We start from the raw sequence: 17863 nt of genomic DNA on the forward strand, positions 1-17863 counted from the left end.
TTGGCGCGAGGCGTCGCGCCGCACGGGCTGCCATGCGCGACCGATGGACGAGCGAGGCGGCGGTGGTCGCGTCGCCGCCGCCGAGCGTGCGCTCACGTGCGGGGCGGCGACACGGACGGCTGCGCCCCCCTCTCCTATACTAGCCGTCGCTTTACGTTACAGGGGAGGGACTAGATTAGTGTGTGTGTGTGTGTGTGTGTGTGTGTGTGTGTGTGTGTGTGTGTGTGTGTGTGTGTGTGTGTGTGTGTGTGTGTGTGTGTGTGTGTGTGTGTGTGTGTGTGTGTGTGTTTCGAGCTCCGGTGAAAATGATAATCGAAACCGAGAAGAAACAAACACACCCGTGACATCCACTTCTGGCTCAGTTGACACTTGGCAATTAGAACTCGGAGGGAGCCTAAAATTTATTCGAACTATACGGAATTCGGTTATTATTATTGTTGTTATTATTATTATTATTCGGAGTGTTGCATGGGAAGTCTAGGACTTCCCTCTCCTTCGTTTCTTCAACTACTTCAACGCAGCATCGCTGGCAGTGACGAACGTACGCCCTGAGCAGCCACGGTGGCTCGGTGGTTGTGGCGCTCGGCTGCTGACCGGAAAGAGGCGGGTTCGATCCCGGCCGCGGCGGCCGAATTTCAATGGAGGCAAAATTCTAGTGGCCCGTGTACTGTGCGATGTCAGTGCACGTTAAAGAACCCCACGTGGTCTAAATTTCCGGAACCCTTCACTACGGCGCCCCTCATAGCCTGAGTTGCTTTGGGACGTTAAACCCCTATAAACTATAAGCGCACGCCCAAAGGTGTCCCATGCTGCCGCGGGGGATTTTTGTGATTCAGAGCGCGCGGCTTAGCTGCGCCGACCAAATTGGCGGGTCAGAAAAACCGCCCCGTCAGTCTCCGGATGCGCGGGCGTAACGGCTGAAGGCAGCCGTGGCGCATGGTCTGCGGTCACGTAATCTCCGCGGTCGCCCCCTCTTCCTGTCCTCGTCACCTCGTTATCTGCCCGGCGTAGAGGTGAGAAGAGCAAGATACGACCTCAGCGAGAATTGGGCTCGAGAGCCGCGTCGGGGGAAGATAGGACGCGGGGGCAGTTCGCATTCCTTCTTCGATTGTCTTCTATCGGCGGCGCCGATTGATTGAGCCACTGGCAGGTTGGTCTGCGCGCGAGCGCCCGTTGCCGAGCGGGCGATTTCCATATCCGTGGGCGCCGCGTGCATTTTCAGATATCATTGTAAGAGGCAGCGCAAAGGAAACCAGGACGAAAGGGAAGACACATATACCTCAGGACTAGCGCTGAACTACCAAGTGAATTTTATTGAAGGGGCCGGCTGTTGTATGAAATGTGGCCTGCCCCTTCAATAAAATTCAATTGGTAGTTCAGCACTAGTCCTGCGGTATATGTGTCTTCCCTTTCGTCCTGGTTTCCTTTGCTCTGCCTCTTACAATGATGCTTAGCCGACTAGTCCTCACGAAGATATTGTTGAATTTTCGGATAGGCCGACGGCTACGGCGTTTAGGGCTCGAACCGAGGTCTACTGAAAGTGCCGAGATTGCACCCTAGGTGCAGCGTTTGCCAAAAGTTTGTAGAGTCCAGAGGGTTTGCTTCTGAGCAGTGTAGTGCGGCTTCTGTTGCATTCTTGAGAGTCCTACCCGTTGGAGGGTGCAGGTTGATAAAAAATCTGCTTACCTTCAGGGTATTTGGAATGCTGGGGATGCTTTGCGAACCACATGGTGTGGCTCGGAAGCGAACCGCCTGGCCTCTAAACTTTTGACGAAGGGTGTACGTGTTTTTGATGTGAATCTGAGGGCAACTGCGTCCCCCTTTTGCTCTCAGGGGAAAAAAAAAAAGCGATTCGACGGTTCTTTCTGTCTATTTTAAAGGTCATTCTGGAGCGAAGGACTCCTTTATTATCGAGAAAATTGGACTTGTAAATGAGATATTTGTTTTCCACCCCGTCACTTGATCCGAGCGAGCGACCAAACAAGACCGAAAAAAAAAGAAAGCAGACCGTTTGGAAGTGAATGCGGGCGTACCTCAGCCTCAGGGATCCGGGCGTAAAGGACTCTCTTGATGTCACAGCGGTTTGCTTTTGAAGTCTGGTACAACGGAGTCGTCCTAGCGTAGGCATTGCACAGTAATAGGGGGTAAAAGGGCGATGATTGCATTGTACTCGTGGCGAAGCGCCATCATAGAAACCGTCGTCCTCTCTTCTGTTTCATTAAAAAGGCGCCTTCTCTCCTTCACTCGCTGATTGTGAGCACACTGTGGCCGCCGAACTTCTCGGAATACGCTCTCCCTCTCTCTGTTTCCGCTTTTGCTCGGGTATGCTTCACGTGAACTGGCGACCTCCCTTGCGTTCGAGAGCATCGGCTGCTCGATTCTTACGCGAATCAAGCTCTGGCTCATATCTGCGTTTGCCTCTCGCTTCCTCTTATTAGGCGTGTAAATAACACCCCTGTTCAGACGTCGTTGTTTTATCCTCGAGAGAAGATACGTGCTGGCGCTGTGCACGAACACCCTCTCCACCCCTTCCCTCCCTCTTTCTTCTTATGTTCGTCCTTCTGGTGAAGCTCGTGTACCGGCTCACGCGCTGGGCTCTGTCTTTTCTTCTACTTTCTGCACGTCGCTCCATATACAATCTGCTTTCGATGTAATCTTTTAAGTACGGTGGGGGAGACCGGGGTTCGGAGGTCAGGTTATTTATGCCCTGCTTCTTTGTCCATCTCTTCTTCCCTTCCTCCGTCTAGTGCGGTGCTTCCCGGGCTCACGATTAATATCTGAGCGACTGAAGACCGGAGAGGGCGGGTGGAAGATGCGAAACGAAACCAAAGGGTCGCTTGGAGTCAGCCCCCTGCGAGTGGTGCTTCCTTGTGCTTGTTTTCTTTGGAGGCTCCCTGGCTGGAGCGGTTATTAAATCCTACGTACTGCGCGTGTGTGTAGTGTTTCTTCCCGGTGCATTCACTGTCCTCTTACCCCTGCCGTTTTTGTCTGACCAACTAAACGCGCTCTACCCCCCCCCCCCCCCCCCCCCCTTTTATTTTTTTGTTTCCAGACCGGTGAGGGGAAATGGCAGGGCCGCAAGTTGGGGGGATAAAGGGATGCGGTTTACCTGACCGTTTTTTACCAGCCATTCACCTTGCTCATTGTTCTTTTCTCTCTCTCCCCATATATATATATATATATATATATATATATATATATATATATATATATATATATATATATATATATATATATGCATTTTGCTTCTTACATACGCGCACAACGCTTGATTGTTATTGGTTTTCATTTTTCATGTATACTTTTGCCCCTGGCTCACCCCTTTAATCTCTCCGGTCGATCGGTGGCAGTTTGGCGTCGTAATATCGGGAGAGCCGCTCCCTCCTTTCTCGAAATCCTTTTGTTGTGCACGAAAGACTCGGCTTTTTTATTATTATTGTTAATATTCTCCATCGCCAGCTGTGTGTGTTTTGCGTTGCATCTTTTTTTGTCCACCCTTTCCTCTTGTTTCTTTTTTGAGGCACAGCAAAACAAAATAGAGGGGGGGGGGGGGGGGTGCAAGTTTGGTTTGTACCTAACGCAGTGCGACAATAAAAAAGTAGAAACAAAAGAGTTGCCTTCGCGCGAGGGAGTGAAAATGCGGGCGGAGTTGTGTGTGCTCTGCGCCGCGTCTGCTTTGTTTGTTTTGTTTCGGCTCGCCCGAGAGGAGGCCTCGTGCGAACCGTGGCGAGAGGCTGTCAGTGTCAAGAGACGGGTGGGGAGAGCGGAGAGTGGCTGGAATGGAGGGAGAAGAAAACAAAAATGGCAATGAAAGGAAGGAAAAAAGAAACGGACCTCGCGGCTTTGCTGCCGCATGGTGTTCACTCCCTTCCTTTTGCCCGTCGCGATCCGATCCGAGTTGTACAGGCTGGGGCTCTGAAGGAGTGCGTGCCGGCGTGGATCTTTGCTGGCCTTGAAACCGCGGCAGCGCCGCCTAGCGGGAACAGAATCAACATCTGTGCCAGCGTTGGGTTGTTTCTTTGCATAGTTGAACAGTACTAACTGCGGATGTACAGACTGTGCAAGAAGTGTAGAGTCCAGGGGTCTTGCTTCTGGCCGGTGCTTTGTGACTCATTATGTAGCGCCAGATTTCCATTTCCCTTGCCGATGAGAGGAACTCCTATACTGACCCCTCGCGACTTCTAAGAGCCGTACCACTTTTGGGGGTGCCTTTACTTTCGACAAAGGCTGTTCTTGTATTAAGACAGGCAAGTGCGAATAATAAATCAATCGTGGGTGGCCCGAGTACTGTAGGCTTATGTGTCTTCTGTGTCCTGTCCCAAGCTGAGCCTCTGGAGGGAGGTGGTTACAAGTAGGAAGGGGGGGGGGGGGGGGGGGGGGGGTTTCGTCGGCTCCGCGCGGAGCGGGTTACTTCTTTGCCGTCGGTTCTTTTCCCTTTGTTTTTCAACGCGGCCGCATATATCGGACTTCCTCGCAACCCGGGTTCGTTGTCACGAGGGCTGGGAGGTTGACCCCACAAGGGAGAGCGGACGCTTAGCTCTTACGTTCTTCCGATAGCACGCGCGAACAACGGAGCCGCGTTGTGTTCGACGTGGCTCTTCCTATGTCGGGAAGGAGCAGTTCGAAAGGCGGGGTGGAGACGCGGTGCGCTTACAAAGATCACCGTCTCCCCTTCCTCACCACGACTGCCGATTTTTTTATTCTTTATTGTCTCTTACAGATCTTGCGTTAGGTTCGGGCCGAGGTGCTAGAAAAACAGTCCTTTCTTTTTTTTTTACCCTCTTGATATTAGCATCTTCGACCCGTATATTCATTGGCAGTGTTCGGCAGAGTTTGCATCGTGAAGGGGAGGGGCGACTCCGGTCGGGTGAGGGCAACAACACCGTGCGGAGGGCGAGCGTGTGTGTGCCGGCGAAGCTACCCCCAATCGGTTATGGTTCTTCGGGCGTCTTGCTGTCGTCCCTTGTGGCGCTGCGGACTGAATGACGGGACCGTACAAGGGGAGCGTACGGCTTCAGCGGATGCAGGAATGAAAGGGGGTATAAAAAAATATTCCCCTGTAACTTTTTACGCCGTTTGTTCTTTTACGCCGTCCCCTTTCTCTTAGTCCCATTCCCCTTTAAAGAAATACCAAAAAACAAGAACCCTCGCCGAAACCAGATGGCGCCGGATGCGGTGCGCTTGAAGTGCACTCCACGCGCTAGTGCAGGCCAAAGTAGTGAGCTCACACCAGCAACAGAGAAATAAAAAAAAGAAGGAAGCAAGAAGCGTACCAGCAGTGAACGCGGCGTTGGCGTTCGCAGTGGCGCTGCGGAGACTGAGAAGGGCAAGCTGTGGACGCGACTCGCCGGCTCTCCGTCATGGCTGGAGGCGAGTTATGATGACAGCCTTCCTCGGTTGCGCGGCCTCCCTCTCTTTTGAGACCTTCCCGACGCCGCCTTGGACGCTCTCCTTCGTGCCTTTTCCTTTGTATCTCGCGCGCTCGTGCTGTTGCGAGCTTCGAAGCGGCGGGGCCCAGATTTACGGCGTTGCTGTTTGGGCCGAGGCTGCTGCGCCGTGCCCACTACGCCCCCCCTTGAGGCTGCCCGGGCGGCGTGTTTATTTTTCAGCGCAAGCCCAGCCAGGCCACTGCTCATTGGCTCGCTGTACTGTGTACGTCACTTCCGCTCCGATCAGTACGAAAGCATTAAAAGTAAATGGCTGTTCTACAAAACTATCTACACAAACGTTTCGTATGCATACAAAATATAATAAATCTTTGAGAAACTAGATTTCAACGTTTAGTTTGGTCACGTGACTAGGCGCACACCGAGCAGACGACGCCCAAGAGTGCGATCACGTGATATGACGTCTCTTCATGGAGGAAGGAAAAAAAAATGTCTCTTTTTGTCAACAGTCAAAATGGCCGCTCGGTGTCTCGGTGTTTTCGGCGTGGTTTTCGGGCAGTTGTAAGCAAGTAGTTTCAAGGCTAGTGCAAGCCGCCTAGTTGAATCCAGGATACTTGCCTCTGAATGGTTAAAGTGCGTCGATTCCAAAGTGCTATGTAAGCCGCGCGGTTAGATGCTAGATATGCGTATCTTCAAACCGACGTAGGACCTACGCAGTGGCGATGTCACGAAGCGTTTGCGGCCGTGTTGCAAGCGTTTCTAATTCCTGTGAGGATCACCACGGACAGCGACGATCAACAGCTGCTCACCTTAGAGAAAGGAGGCTGCTCATGGTGAATTTCCTGTGCGTGCATAAGCTACACAGCACAGTGACAGTGTCCGAGAAGTGAAAGTGATTGCGGTCGGAGCTAGTGCTTCTCCGCCGAGGCAGAGAAGTGCGCTCGTGCGAAGGCTCACTACGCACGCAGTGTTTTCCGAATGCTGAAATGAACTTGGCGTTCTGCAGCTAGTCGTACTGGTTGCAGTGATTGCAACCGAAGCGAGCGTTGTTATACGACGTTGTTTCTGTTACGTATCCATCACCGATTTTGATCGCGCTTCGTGTAGGTACTGTGCTTCGAAACTGCTGTGTGTGCGACGTGACGCGATCCTGGCTGCGCGGCCGTCGAACTGTTTTCTTCCGCGACAACAACAGCGTCACCATTCTTCGGCGTGTTGCTGCTTCATGCAGTACATTTTGTGATTATGGATGCTCGGGTTACGACGTGCGAAAACATCGGTGTGTAGTGCAGTGGTCTCTTGTGGAGCGTCGTTTTTTTTTATTTCCTGCCTGCTGTGTGGACCTATGTCTGCAAAAATATTTGCATGAAGAATTGGTGACAACACAAACTTCTCTGCATGATGGTGGGCTGAGCCAGAGGAGTAGTTCTCGGTTTAGGTTGTGACATGGTGCACTCCGTTTAAAAAGTGCTATAGCATTGTGGGCTGCGGAGAGGCATCTGTGAGCCTATAATGTAAGCTTGCGACTCTGTTCTTTATTGTTAAGCAGCTTAATTTATTTTGTGCAATGAGTAATCTGAGCCAGGATGTGAGTCGCCGAGCACTGACAATGCTTTTGACACCAGAAAAAGAAGTGCTTTGGCATCCAGAAAGTGTTTGAGCAGGAGGAGTCGCTGGGCCTGGCAGTTCATGGGTTAACACAAAACTCTCTGCACACAGTGCGACAAGCAGTATGATGGCAATTACGGTGTGTAAAAAAAGCATATGATTCAGGCTGTGCTTGACTTATCTACTCAAATTCAAGAAGTCTTAACAGTCTTTGCACTTTGCACAATTATGCGACAAAGAGCTGTATTTATTTTCACTCTGTCCACTGTGTTATGAGCGAGTTTTCATGTTATTGAGGTGTGAGTGCATTGAAAAAGTTTTGCCCCCAGAAATAGTCCATAATTTGAATCCATAATGGGGTCTGTATTAACGAGGCATGACTGTATAAATGAAATTATAGTTATTTTTAGTCCTGATGATGACACAAGTTATTCAGCTGTGTTATTTGCCTAGACGACTTATGAAGTAAATTTGCCATTGCAAATTATGAAAGCTGATTAAAGTATGGCACAGCAGTTTGGTGGTTGTAGAGTAACAATTGGCTTTACCTGACACCACTTTGAAACAGCGGATAGGAAAACAAGGCCTGTGGAGCTAGTGAAACTACAAAGAACAAAGACGACAGGAAAGAACATCACCACCACCGCACCCAGTAGCCATTCTTGTTGTCATTCTCATCCTTAGTACATCGTCGACATGCTGTCTTTCCAGCAGTTTACCCGACAGCACACTTAAGCCCTGTGAATCTTGGAGAATGCAACAGCTGGACAGGACACAGTGTGCACATATATCTTGTGCATGCCATGAAGATAGCCTCCTATCTCATCATAGCTTAGCCCCTGTATGTGTCTTGCCAATCATCACCCAGCACCTATGACCCAATTTGTGCCGTTGGCATGTGCGCCCAATTGTAAACATAATTTATACTCTTGTGGTGCTATAATGTTATGGCCAATTAAGTTGTTTCATCCAAATTGGCAAGGCTTTAGAAAGCATTCCTGCGATAGCCAACTTGCTCTCATTCTCCCTCAACGGCAACATCCCCCTTAATGCTTTTTTTTCTGGGCTTTGAAAGAGCGTGTGATAAAATCCCTCATTTATATAAATTAGGCGTAATTTCTCATGCTATAACTTGGATCCAGTTGCTCTAAACTGATTCCAAGCTTTAACAGCCAGCCGTCAACAGAATTCCCATACGAATTCTTACGCGTCCTGCTTTTTTCCTGTAATCTCGGGTGTTCCCAAGGCATTGCCCTTGGGCCCGAGGTTTTATTAAATACAATATGAGCTTCCTTTCAGTGTTTCCTAACGTGCCTTCATTGACGACTATGGAGTCTGCCCTCTGCAATCAATAACAGTATTTCAGTTCTCAGAACAATATTTCGGATGCTCTCGACTAGCCTGTTTGCTAATGTTATTAAGAATGCACTAACGTTTTTTTACTTTCAGGATAACTACATCTTGCCTACTTAAGGCCTTACTGAGAAAGGCATATTCACTGCATACTGAAAAAAAAAAATTGGTTTTTGAGGAAAGGAAATGACGTAGTAACTGTCACATCTCTCGGTGGATACCCGAACTGGCTGACAATGTAACATGATCTCACCTAACAATCCATCATCATCATCATCATTTATTGACCCTTAAAGACCCCTGGAGGGGTATAACATAGGGGGGGGGGGGGGGCAACATCGAAACAAGTAATGACATTATTAGGTAAAAAAAAATATACAGTGAAACAGTAAAAAAAAACAGTGATCAAAAAGAATACAGTGAAACATTCGTTGCTTGGGGAAGAGAAAAAAAGAAATACACGTTTATAAATCAGGCAGACAGGTGCAGTAGTAGATCAAACAATCATAACATCAAAATAAAACGCAAAGGCAACAGTTACCCACATTGGGATTTCAAGTGAAATGACAGCAATTGGTGGAATTTAAGAGCATCGCGTTCAGTGACAATACATTCGAGTAGTGAATTCCATTCTTCAATGGCAAGAGGCAGAAATGACTTGTTAAATGCGTTTGAGGAGCCATGGAGTCTTAGGATGCTCATGGAGTTGAAAAGACGGCGTGATGTTCGGAGGGGAGGGAGCAGAAGGGAGTCTCGAAGTGAGGGAAAACAATAGTACAATTTATGCAATAATGATAAACGGGCAATTTTACGCCTATGCGCGAGAGGCTCGATGTTGGCAGATAATTTTATTTTGGTAATGCTAGAGCGGGTGTCATAGTTGGAGGAAATAAAGCGGGCTGCACGGTTTTGGACGGCTTCTAGGCTGGCTGTTAAGTAGGCTTGATGTAGGTTCCATATTGGGGATGCAAATTCAAGTTTCCTACGGATGAAAGTTTTGTAGGCTTGGCTGCGAATGGAAGAAGGGGAGAAACTGAGGTGACGTCTGATAAAGCCGAGTGTTTTCGATGCATCAGCAGCAATCTTCGTGATGTGCTCGGACCAAGTGAGGTTGCTCGTGATATGGATTCCAAGATACCAGTATGATTCGGCTTTAGTGAGGATGGTTGAACTGAGTGAATACGTGTAGTCGATATTAGTGCACTTGCGTGATACCTGCATGTATTTGCATTTTGTTACATTGAGCGTCATTAGCCATGTGGAACACCAGCTTTCAATCCTGTTTAGGTCGCTTTGGAGCAATTCCTGATACAACTACCTTATACAACTTATACAACTACCCACAGCCCAGGATATTTACACCATAGCATGTCCTTGTCACCGTCTTCCATGTTGCTTGCATTCAAAACTCCTGTGCGGCATCAGCAGAATATTGTTATGCCACATGGCATAAATCTAATTCTTCTCAGATCCTGGGATGAATTCAGAACTGAGCTGCTTGTTTTATTCTCCCAGACTATTGTAGAAGCTCCAGCGTCACAGCACTAAAGATGAATCTTCTAATTTCTTCGTCTCATGCAGAAACAGCAGGTTTTTTCGCTCTTTACTGTCACATAACCAACTAATCTTTTCCTGCGCATGGTTCCTTCTGCACTAGCTGCACAAGCACTGTCCCTCCCTTAACTTATGCCATTGCATTTCAAGATTCAATTTTGTTTTTGCCACGAAAGGCTAGAATGGTCTTCCATCTCGCAAGGCTATGCTTGCTAACCTCTTGTCCTTCGAACTGGTCACTGTAGAAATCCATGCAGTTAATGACAATGCAAGTCCAATATTTTTGAGGAATCCTCCAGTGTGGAGAACGTTTGCAATAAGGAAGTAATTGTTCATTATCACCCACCCAACCGTAGCCATACGGCTACAAAAGAAAGCTACTCAGGTTCCACAGAAACTTTGTAGTTAGAGGAAAAGTTACCCTAGTCTAGGGTTCGAACCCGGGAATACTGCCTCACCGGGGCAGTTGCCCTACCAAGTGCGCGAACTGTATGGCTAGCATATGATCGGGTGAGCTCGAAATGGGAGCGGTGTTAGTCAAATATTTTAGGCGACTCCCTCAAAGTTGAAATGATTTCTAATAAGGTAGTCATTACTCATTGGCATCCACCCAAGCACGGCCATACGGCTACAAAAAGAGCTACAAAGCTTTTCTTTGCAGCTGCATGGCTGCGCTTGGATACTAATGAGTAATTATTCCCTTATTAGTACATTGCGAACTCATCAAGCTCCTACTTGCCTCATCATGTCAAAGTTCACCGCTCAGGTATTGCTACTTAGGACCGTTGAGGTATAATAAATATCAAAATAAATTGATCTAATATAGTGCCTACTGACTCGTTCACTTGGGCAAACCAATAAAATGCTCTATTATGCATAATGTGGTCATCGAGAACTTTCCTCTATTTCAAGCAATATCACGGCGTATAAATATGTCGTTTGCACAGCCGCTTTTAGAAATGCTATCCTTTACTATGATACATGTAATGCCCCTCTGCTAAAGTTTTAGCCAGAGGCTGGCAGTGTTCCAAATAAATAAATATATGCGCACAGTAGTGGCATTCAGGCTAACTTGCACACTGTGCACACGAATCCTCTATCGGGCCTAACACACTGAGTGGAACAAGCCAGGCTGCAGTACAAGCTGCTAACAACCGTCAAAATTACAAAATCACATTTTTCAAATAGCAAGGTTATATATTTTAAATTATTAGTGAGCGATTCAAAATAGCACACAGCAGTGGTTTTGCATTTTTGATAGAAAAAAAAATACTGGCGAAGGGAAGGCGCAAAAAGGACGATCAGGAGAGAAGAGACAGGATGGGACGAGCGTTTCCCTAGCAGTGCACAGTAGTTGTCACTGTAATATGTAAACAGGCTTCCTCCCTGCTGACAGTCATTGCAAAAGAGATGCGTATAACAACGCTCGCTTCGGTCGCGATCACTGTAACCAGTACGATTAGCTGCACAACGCCAAGTTCATTTCAGCACTCGGAAAACACTGCGTGCGTAGAGAGCCTTCGCACGTGCGTATTTCTCTGCCTCGGCGGAGAAGCACTAGCTCCGACCGCAACCACTTTCACTTCTCGGACACTGTCACTGTGCTGTGTAGCTTATGCACGCACAGGAAATTCACCATGAGCAGCCTCCTTTCTCTAAGGTGAGCAGCTGTTGATCGTCGCTGTCCGTGGTGATCCTCACAGGAATTAGAAACGCTTGCAACACGGCCGCAAACGCTTCGTGACATCGCCACCGCATAGGTCCTACGTCGGTTTGAAAACCAATGCAATACGCATATCTAGCATCCAACCGCGCGGCTTACATAGCACCTTGGAATCGGCGCACTTTAACCATTCAGGGGCAAGTATCCTGGATCCAACTAGGCGGCTTGCACTGGTCTTGGAATCACTTGCTTACAACTGCCCGAAGACACCGCGACCAGCCGCAACGACCTTTAAAGCGGCCATTTTGACTGTTGACAAAAGTGACGTCATGTCACGTGATTGCAGTCTAGTCACGTGACCAAACTAAACGTTCAAATCTAGTTTCTCAAAGATTCATTATATTTTACATGCATATGAAACGTTTCCGTAGATAGTTCTTTAGAACAGCCATTTACTTTTAATGCTTGCGTACTAATCGGAGCGGAAGTGACGTGCACAGTTCAGCGAGCCAATGAGCAGTGGCCTGGCTGGGCTTGCGCTGAAAAAAAAACACGCGCCCGGGCGTGCTTATTTCCTCGCCAGTTTGCGGATGCGGTCTCAAGAATGCGTGCCGCTGCGTACATTGTGTGCGCTGCGGCGGTTGTGGTATCCGTGGCGTCGCAGCCGCCGCGCACAGCTGGGTCCGCGGGGTGGAGGAGCGCGGTTGCATTTTGTGTTCTTCGCCCGGGCTATTCTCCGTCGGGCTCTCTTGCTTCGTTATTTTGATATACCCCTCTCCTTTGTTTACCAGGCCGGACAGACATGCACGAAATGGCCGAGGCGTTGCTGTGCCCCACGTGGGTCTTGCTGTACCACGTACAGGACCGCGGTTGACGCCGCCGCGGTGGCTCGGTGGTTATGGTGCTCGGCTGCCCACCCGAAAGACGCGGGTTCGATCCCGGCCGCGGCGGTCGCATTTCGATGGAGGCGAAATTCTAGAGGCCCGTGTATTGTGCGATGTCAGTACGCGGTAAAGAACCCCAGGTGGTCGAAATTTCCGGAGCCCTTCACTACGGCGTCCCCATAGCCTGAGTCGCTTTGGGTCGTTAAACCCCATAAACCAAACCAGGACTCCGGTTGTGTCGCCCAACGTTGGTGTCGCCTGTGTGGCGTATTCGCGTTCTGCGTTGCTGTCTCGGACGAAACAGTCCATGTGCATTTGCAGAACCGGCCGTGACCGAAAAGCGTTTCTGCCACGTTTTGTGCAGAGAGGGAAAGAGCTGGGTTGCGATTTTTGAGCCAAACCTACAAACTACATACATTTAGTAGGCTGCTCGAGTCTGCTCAGTTTAGGTTGCGCAGAATGCGCATCATCATTCACAATAGGGTCATTTCTTTAACCTACACCAGCTACACCAGTGTAACAAAGCTTCATTGGAGGTATTGGACGTTTGCTACACTGGTGTAGCTGGTGTAGGTTAAAGAAATGGCCCTATTGTCAACGTTTTATGATGATACGTTGAAACGTTTGGATGGATGGATGGAGACGGATGGTCGGACGGATGGATATATGGATGGAAGAGCGTCCCTTTTGAAACGGGTGCTCGGATTTTTACCCTTATATTTATCCTAGGGTGTAATAAATCAGTCTGTAAATTCGCCATTTTATTTGAATGCTGAAATCCTACACTTCTAACCTTATGTAACGTCTCTGCTTTTGAGCCCCCAATCTTCCAATCGCTTTTTTCCATAACTTTCGCTACTAATTTATCCGCTTATGCGAGCCGACTGTGGCGACATCTCGTGAAGAACACCGATAACTCTGCTTGCTGCAAGGGGCTGTTTCGTGACGTCTCCTGCCGCCTTTCATTGAATGCGCGTGTCCCGTATTATCGCTCCTTGGGTAAATTTAGGGCCACACTTGGGATTTGGGACGCTTTTCGAATTACACTCGCCGTTAGCAGCAGTACATGCACCAGCAGCGCCATGGTTCGCTTTTCAAAACGGCTTTGTCGTCGCGGCACCAACAAGCATCGGTGTCTTCCGCGCTACGTGCCGCCGCATCTCGCGCTCGCGACGGCGCGTTCCATTGGCTCGCCTCATCTGGTGATTCCGTTCAGGTATCCCCTGTCCTTGCAACGGGAGCTAGCGCTCCGGACAGCGGGAAGAGGACCGCTTTGCGGCATCGCGTCACTCCCCCACTACACCTCGCGTGTGTATTACGTTCAATGCCACGGCGTTCGCTTACGGCGCGTCGGTCGTCGCATCACGCCACCTTCGTTTCCTGCACATGTGTTGTTGTTGTGTGAGAACGACAGGTGCCATCCTCTCCCGCGGGAAAGGAGCCCGCCGCTCGCGTTTCGGTGAATCTGCGCGCGCCGTCCCTCGGTCCGCGCACACCTGCACGCGCCCACCGCTGTCGATGAGTTGACTCGCCGGCGGCATCCGACACCTCGCGCACTGCCCCGGAGGAGGTGGGGATTCAACGGACGGAAGAGCTGGCCGGAGGGACTCCCTCTCCGCTCTGCGCGCTTCGCGCATTCGCAGTGCGGTGTCCATAAATCACGACGCCGTGGTTCTCGGGAGGCGGTGCCTCTGTTCGTGGGGAAAGGGCTTCAGGTGGGAGGGGAAGTTTGGCTTGCGCAGTGCGCGTTCGACCGTGGAGCATATTGGATTGATTTCCCTGTCGTCCCTTTCAGGTGAGACGGAGGAGAACGGCTGTGACGTATCGCGCGGCACCTGTGCGCTGTCGTGAGGGCGCTGTGGTTGTGCGCGCGGCTTCGTTCCCCGGTGCGTCGAATAGCGGTGGGGGAGAGTGGAGTGGAACGGCCTTTCCTTACCCCCCCCCCCCCCCAAAAAAAAAAAAAAAAAAAAATATGACCCCCTTTGCTCGGACGTTGAGCTGTGTTGACCTTTATTATTATTATTATTATTATTATTATTATTATTATTATTATTATTATTATTATTGGAAGTAGTAGCAGTAGCAGTGGTGGTGGTGGTAGTAGCTGCAATAATAGTAGTGGCATCACTGTCATTATCGTTATTGGCAGCCGAAAATTGTCTGTATGTGCCCCCAATGTAGCTATGTCATCGTTGTTATGTGCCGTGGAAGTGAAGCGACTGCAGCATGATCGGCTTGTGTGTACCTACAGACTATTCTACTGCTGACAGGGACAATGTATAAGAAGACAAACTAGCTGTCTCTTTGGCATTTCCCAGAGGCGTTCAAAATGTTTTACCTTTATAGTGCCTCCGGGAGGGGCATTCTACAGACTCTTATGGACTATATTTTCGTTGCAGTAATCGAAAGCTCCTCGCCGAAAGAAACTCTGCAGGAAAATTTAAAACATATGAATCTTTCGATATGGAAGTGTTGCTTTCGCAAAACAAAACAAAAACAGACTTTCCCATGCATGCGGTTTCCACAGCCTGCCACTCATGCACAGTTATGTTACTGAAACCTGTTTGTTGTGTCTGCCGTACTGCAGCGCTGGAGATGACCTTTTGCTCACCAGCTCACTACAGTTTCTTTTTTTGTTACCAACGCAGAGTCCGCTACACGTCGACGTACTGAGCAAGAAAAAGGCGGCGCGTGCTGCTCTGCCAGTCGATGCAGAGGTGAGCGGCTTCATGACTGTGGGCCCGGACCCAGCCTTCCTGTACCAGCATGGCCAGTTTGCTAGGACCTCAGCCTTCAAGCCATGGAGCCCCATACTGCTCAAGGAGCGGGTGGCAGGCAAATTAATCCAGCCGCACCTCATGGAGCAGCTGCCCACAAGCCTCCCGTCTGCGGCTCTGCCCGTCTACCTCAAGAATAAGTGAGTTTTTTTCCCTGTCTTTTCGTCAACAAATTGAGCTTGCCAGATTCCTGCTTGTGCCTCAGGGCCCGGTCATACTTGTCCAAAAATCCTGCAAGCGAAGCAAATTCAGCCGCTTTTGACGCTAACCAGGGTGGAAAGCGGCACGGCGAGGCCAGTCGGTCCAGGTCCGATTTCTGCCGCCGGAAAGATTCTGCAGGTCACTTCGGACTGAATTCCTCATTGTTGCTGCCTTTTCCAGTGCGTTCACTGTCCATAAATAGGAGCTCGTTGTGCTCTAAGCGGTGCGGGCTGTGCGCTATTATTTTTCATTCCTTTTAATCTGCCACCTTAATTTTTGTTCATAAATAGGGAGGGAGGGGCATAAGCCTGTGGCACGAGCAGGGATCCTTTTTTCTTAAATTTTTTTTGTAGTCCGAAAATAATTTTTGTCCATAAATGGGGCACTGGTCTTTCGCTTCGTCTCACCTCACCTTTAAGAAAGTGCGCAAATGATAAATGTGCTTTATTTTTGATTTAGAGCGACGTTCTGCCCCTTGTAGGCTTAAGAGGAGCGTCGGTTTGTTCACAGTAGTGGTTCTCGTCCTCCCAACCAGATGGCGCTAATAGGCTGGGCTTATCGTTGCATGTGTGTTTCAATAAGCTGAACTAAAAGTGGGAATGTGCCCATGTTTAGCGTACTCAAGCCTGCATACAGTCATGGTACATAGACAGCATTGATTTATGCTCTTTTCTGATCATATCTGTATGCCGCGAGCGATGACGTTGTGACCAGGAAGTGTGTGGAAAAGCGAGAAACAGCAGTGGCGCAGCAGTTCCACTTCACCCAGGCGTCCACAGATGAGAACAGGTCCTAGTTTTTTCTGGCGCCCGAATTCGCTTCACTTCATGGGAAAACTCGAGCATTGATGAGTAAGGCAAGGGAGGAAAGCAAATGTGCCAACGTTGTTCTTCATCCTTTTTTTCAACAGCCTGGCCTACCCTGTGGAGGCGTACCTTCCAGCAGAGATTGCGGAAATACAAAAGCTAGGGCCAGCGATGCTCAAAACAGATCCTGACAGGTTAGTGCTGCATTTTCGTGCTGTGCTGGTTTTCAGACTGCAAAAACGCGAAGCCTGTTGTTGACAAAAAAATGGGGTGGGAGTTGAAGAGAAAGACAAGCGAGTAGATAAAACTTGTTGCAGTCATGATGGCAACTGTGATTCAGTCACAAACATAACATAGAATAAGCCTGTGTCTTTATTTACGATTTGGTTCTGACCTTCCATGTTGTTTCGATTACCTAAAGTGCAACATACTTGATTAGCTAATAACCTCTTGCATACAATATTTTCAAGGTCAGCGCGGGTTTCTCGCGATTTATTGCTCTTGGAGCTTAGCCACATGTTGTCAGTCTTTTATGCCACTGTGCCTCGCTCTGGGGAGTGCATGAAATTTCGTCTGCTGTAGAGAAAACTCGTCGAAACCAAATGCACATGACATTGGTGCAGTAGGCGTGATCCAAATCTGTGAGGTGGTAACTACGCTTGTCAAGAGGCAGATGTGTGCTTGCAGTTGTTGCACCTGTCGGCACACACTAGCTGTGGATGTGCAATACAAGCTGGCAGTTTGTTTTCAACCACTGCAGCTCGGGAGAGGGTAGAGGAGGAGAGGTGCACATGTGTGACATGTCCGCGTGAAAAAAGGGGATAAAAGCCAATTATTGTGTAGTTAAAGGACTGTAGACAGTGCACAGAAACCTTAGCAGTGGGACAGTACACGTTTTTACAGTTTACAGATTTTTATTTGAAAAGTAAAGGTTTTTCAAAAATAATTTAGGTTTGTGCAGTCTGTTCAGGTGGATTGTACACAAATTTTTTTGGGGAAAGATTATATTGCGAAATTGATGGCCGTCAACATCACAGGTGAAAATTTTTTTTTAAATTTTCTTTATCGGCAATGTGGTTCAAAATACCAAACATCAAAAATTTGCACTTGAAAGCCCATTGGGTTGGCTTTTCCACACTGCACATTTGTAATATGGTGTCGCTCGCATTTCTATTGCAGCAAATACAGACGCCATTTGCGTATTTGATGACATTGAAGCAGTTACCTTGGTTTCAGTTACGATGTTGTGCGCAGTGACACCATTGCAACACGGGAAAAGCAGCTGAACGAGCTTTGAAATGCAAAATTTTGACTTTGCATAGTTCGTTGCATGGGCGTAGTTGGGACCCAGATTCCCCATGGAAGCGGATCACGGTAGCGGAGTGCGCTTTGCTAAAACTGTATAATAGCTCGATTTTTCTCTTTTACTCATCGATTTTCTTTACAAGCATAGTTGCTAGGAACCACGAAAGATGGTGCGTGGCGGCATGTCATTTTTCACTGTTATGAGTTGCAGTGACGTAAAATCTAAAAAAAAAAAAGAGAGAGAAAAGCGACTCAAACATAGGAAAATGCGGCATATATCTGCACCAAACTCTCGCTTCTTTGCACCAACCGCACTTTTGGCTGC

At 48.7% G+C, this 17863-nt stretch overlaps 1 protein-coding gene across 2 annotated transcripts in view; it reads left to right on the forward strand.

Moving 5' to 3' along the window:
- LOC149364548 (ski oncogene-like) overlaps positions 1-17863 on the forward strand; it is a 121052-nt gene that overhangs the window by 90305 nt on the left and 12884 nt on the right. For both annotated transcript variants that reach the window (XM_089574504.1, XM_089574503.1), the window contains 2 exons: positions 15098-15366; positions 16338-16427. In XM_089574504.1, the coding sequence (XP_089430630.1) occupies positions 15098-15366; positions 16338-16427 (359 nt within the window). The remainder of the gene's footprint in view (positions 1-15097; positions 15367-16337; positions 16428-17863) is intronic.

This window comes from Amblyomma mixtum, chromosome 2 (assembly GCF_055824585.1).
Source record: "Amblyomma mixtum isolate Tamu chromosome 2, ASM5582458v1, whole genome shotgun sequence".
Lineage (NCBI taxonomy): Eukaryota > Metazoa > Arthropoda > Arachnida > Ixodida > Ixodidae > Amblyomma > Amblyomma mixtum.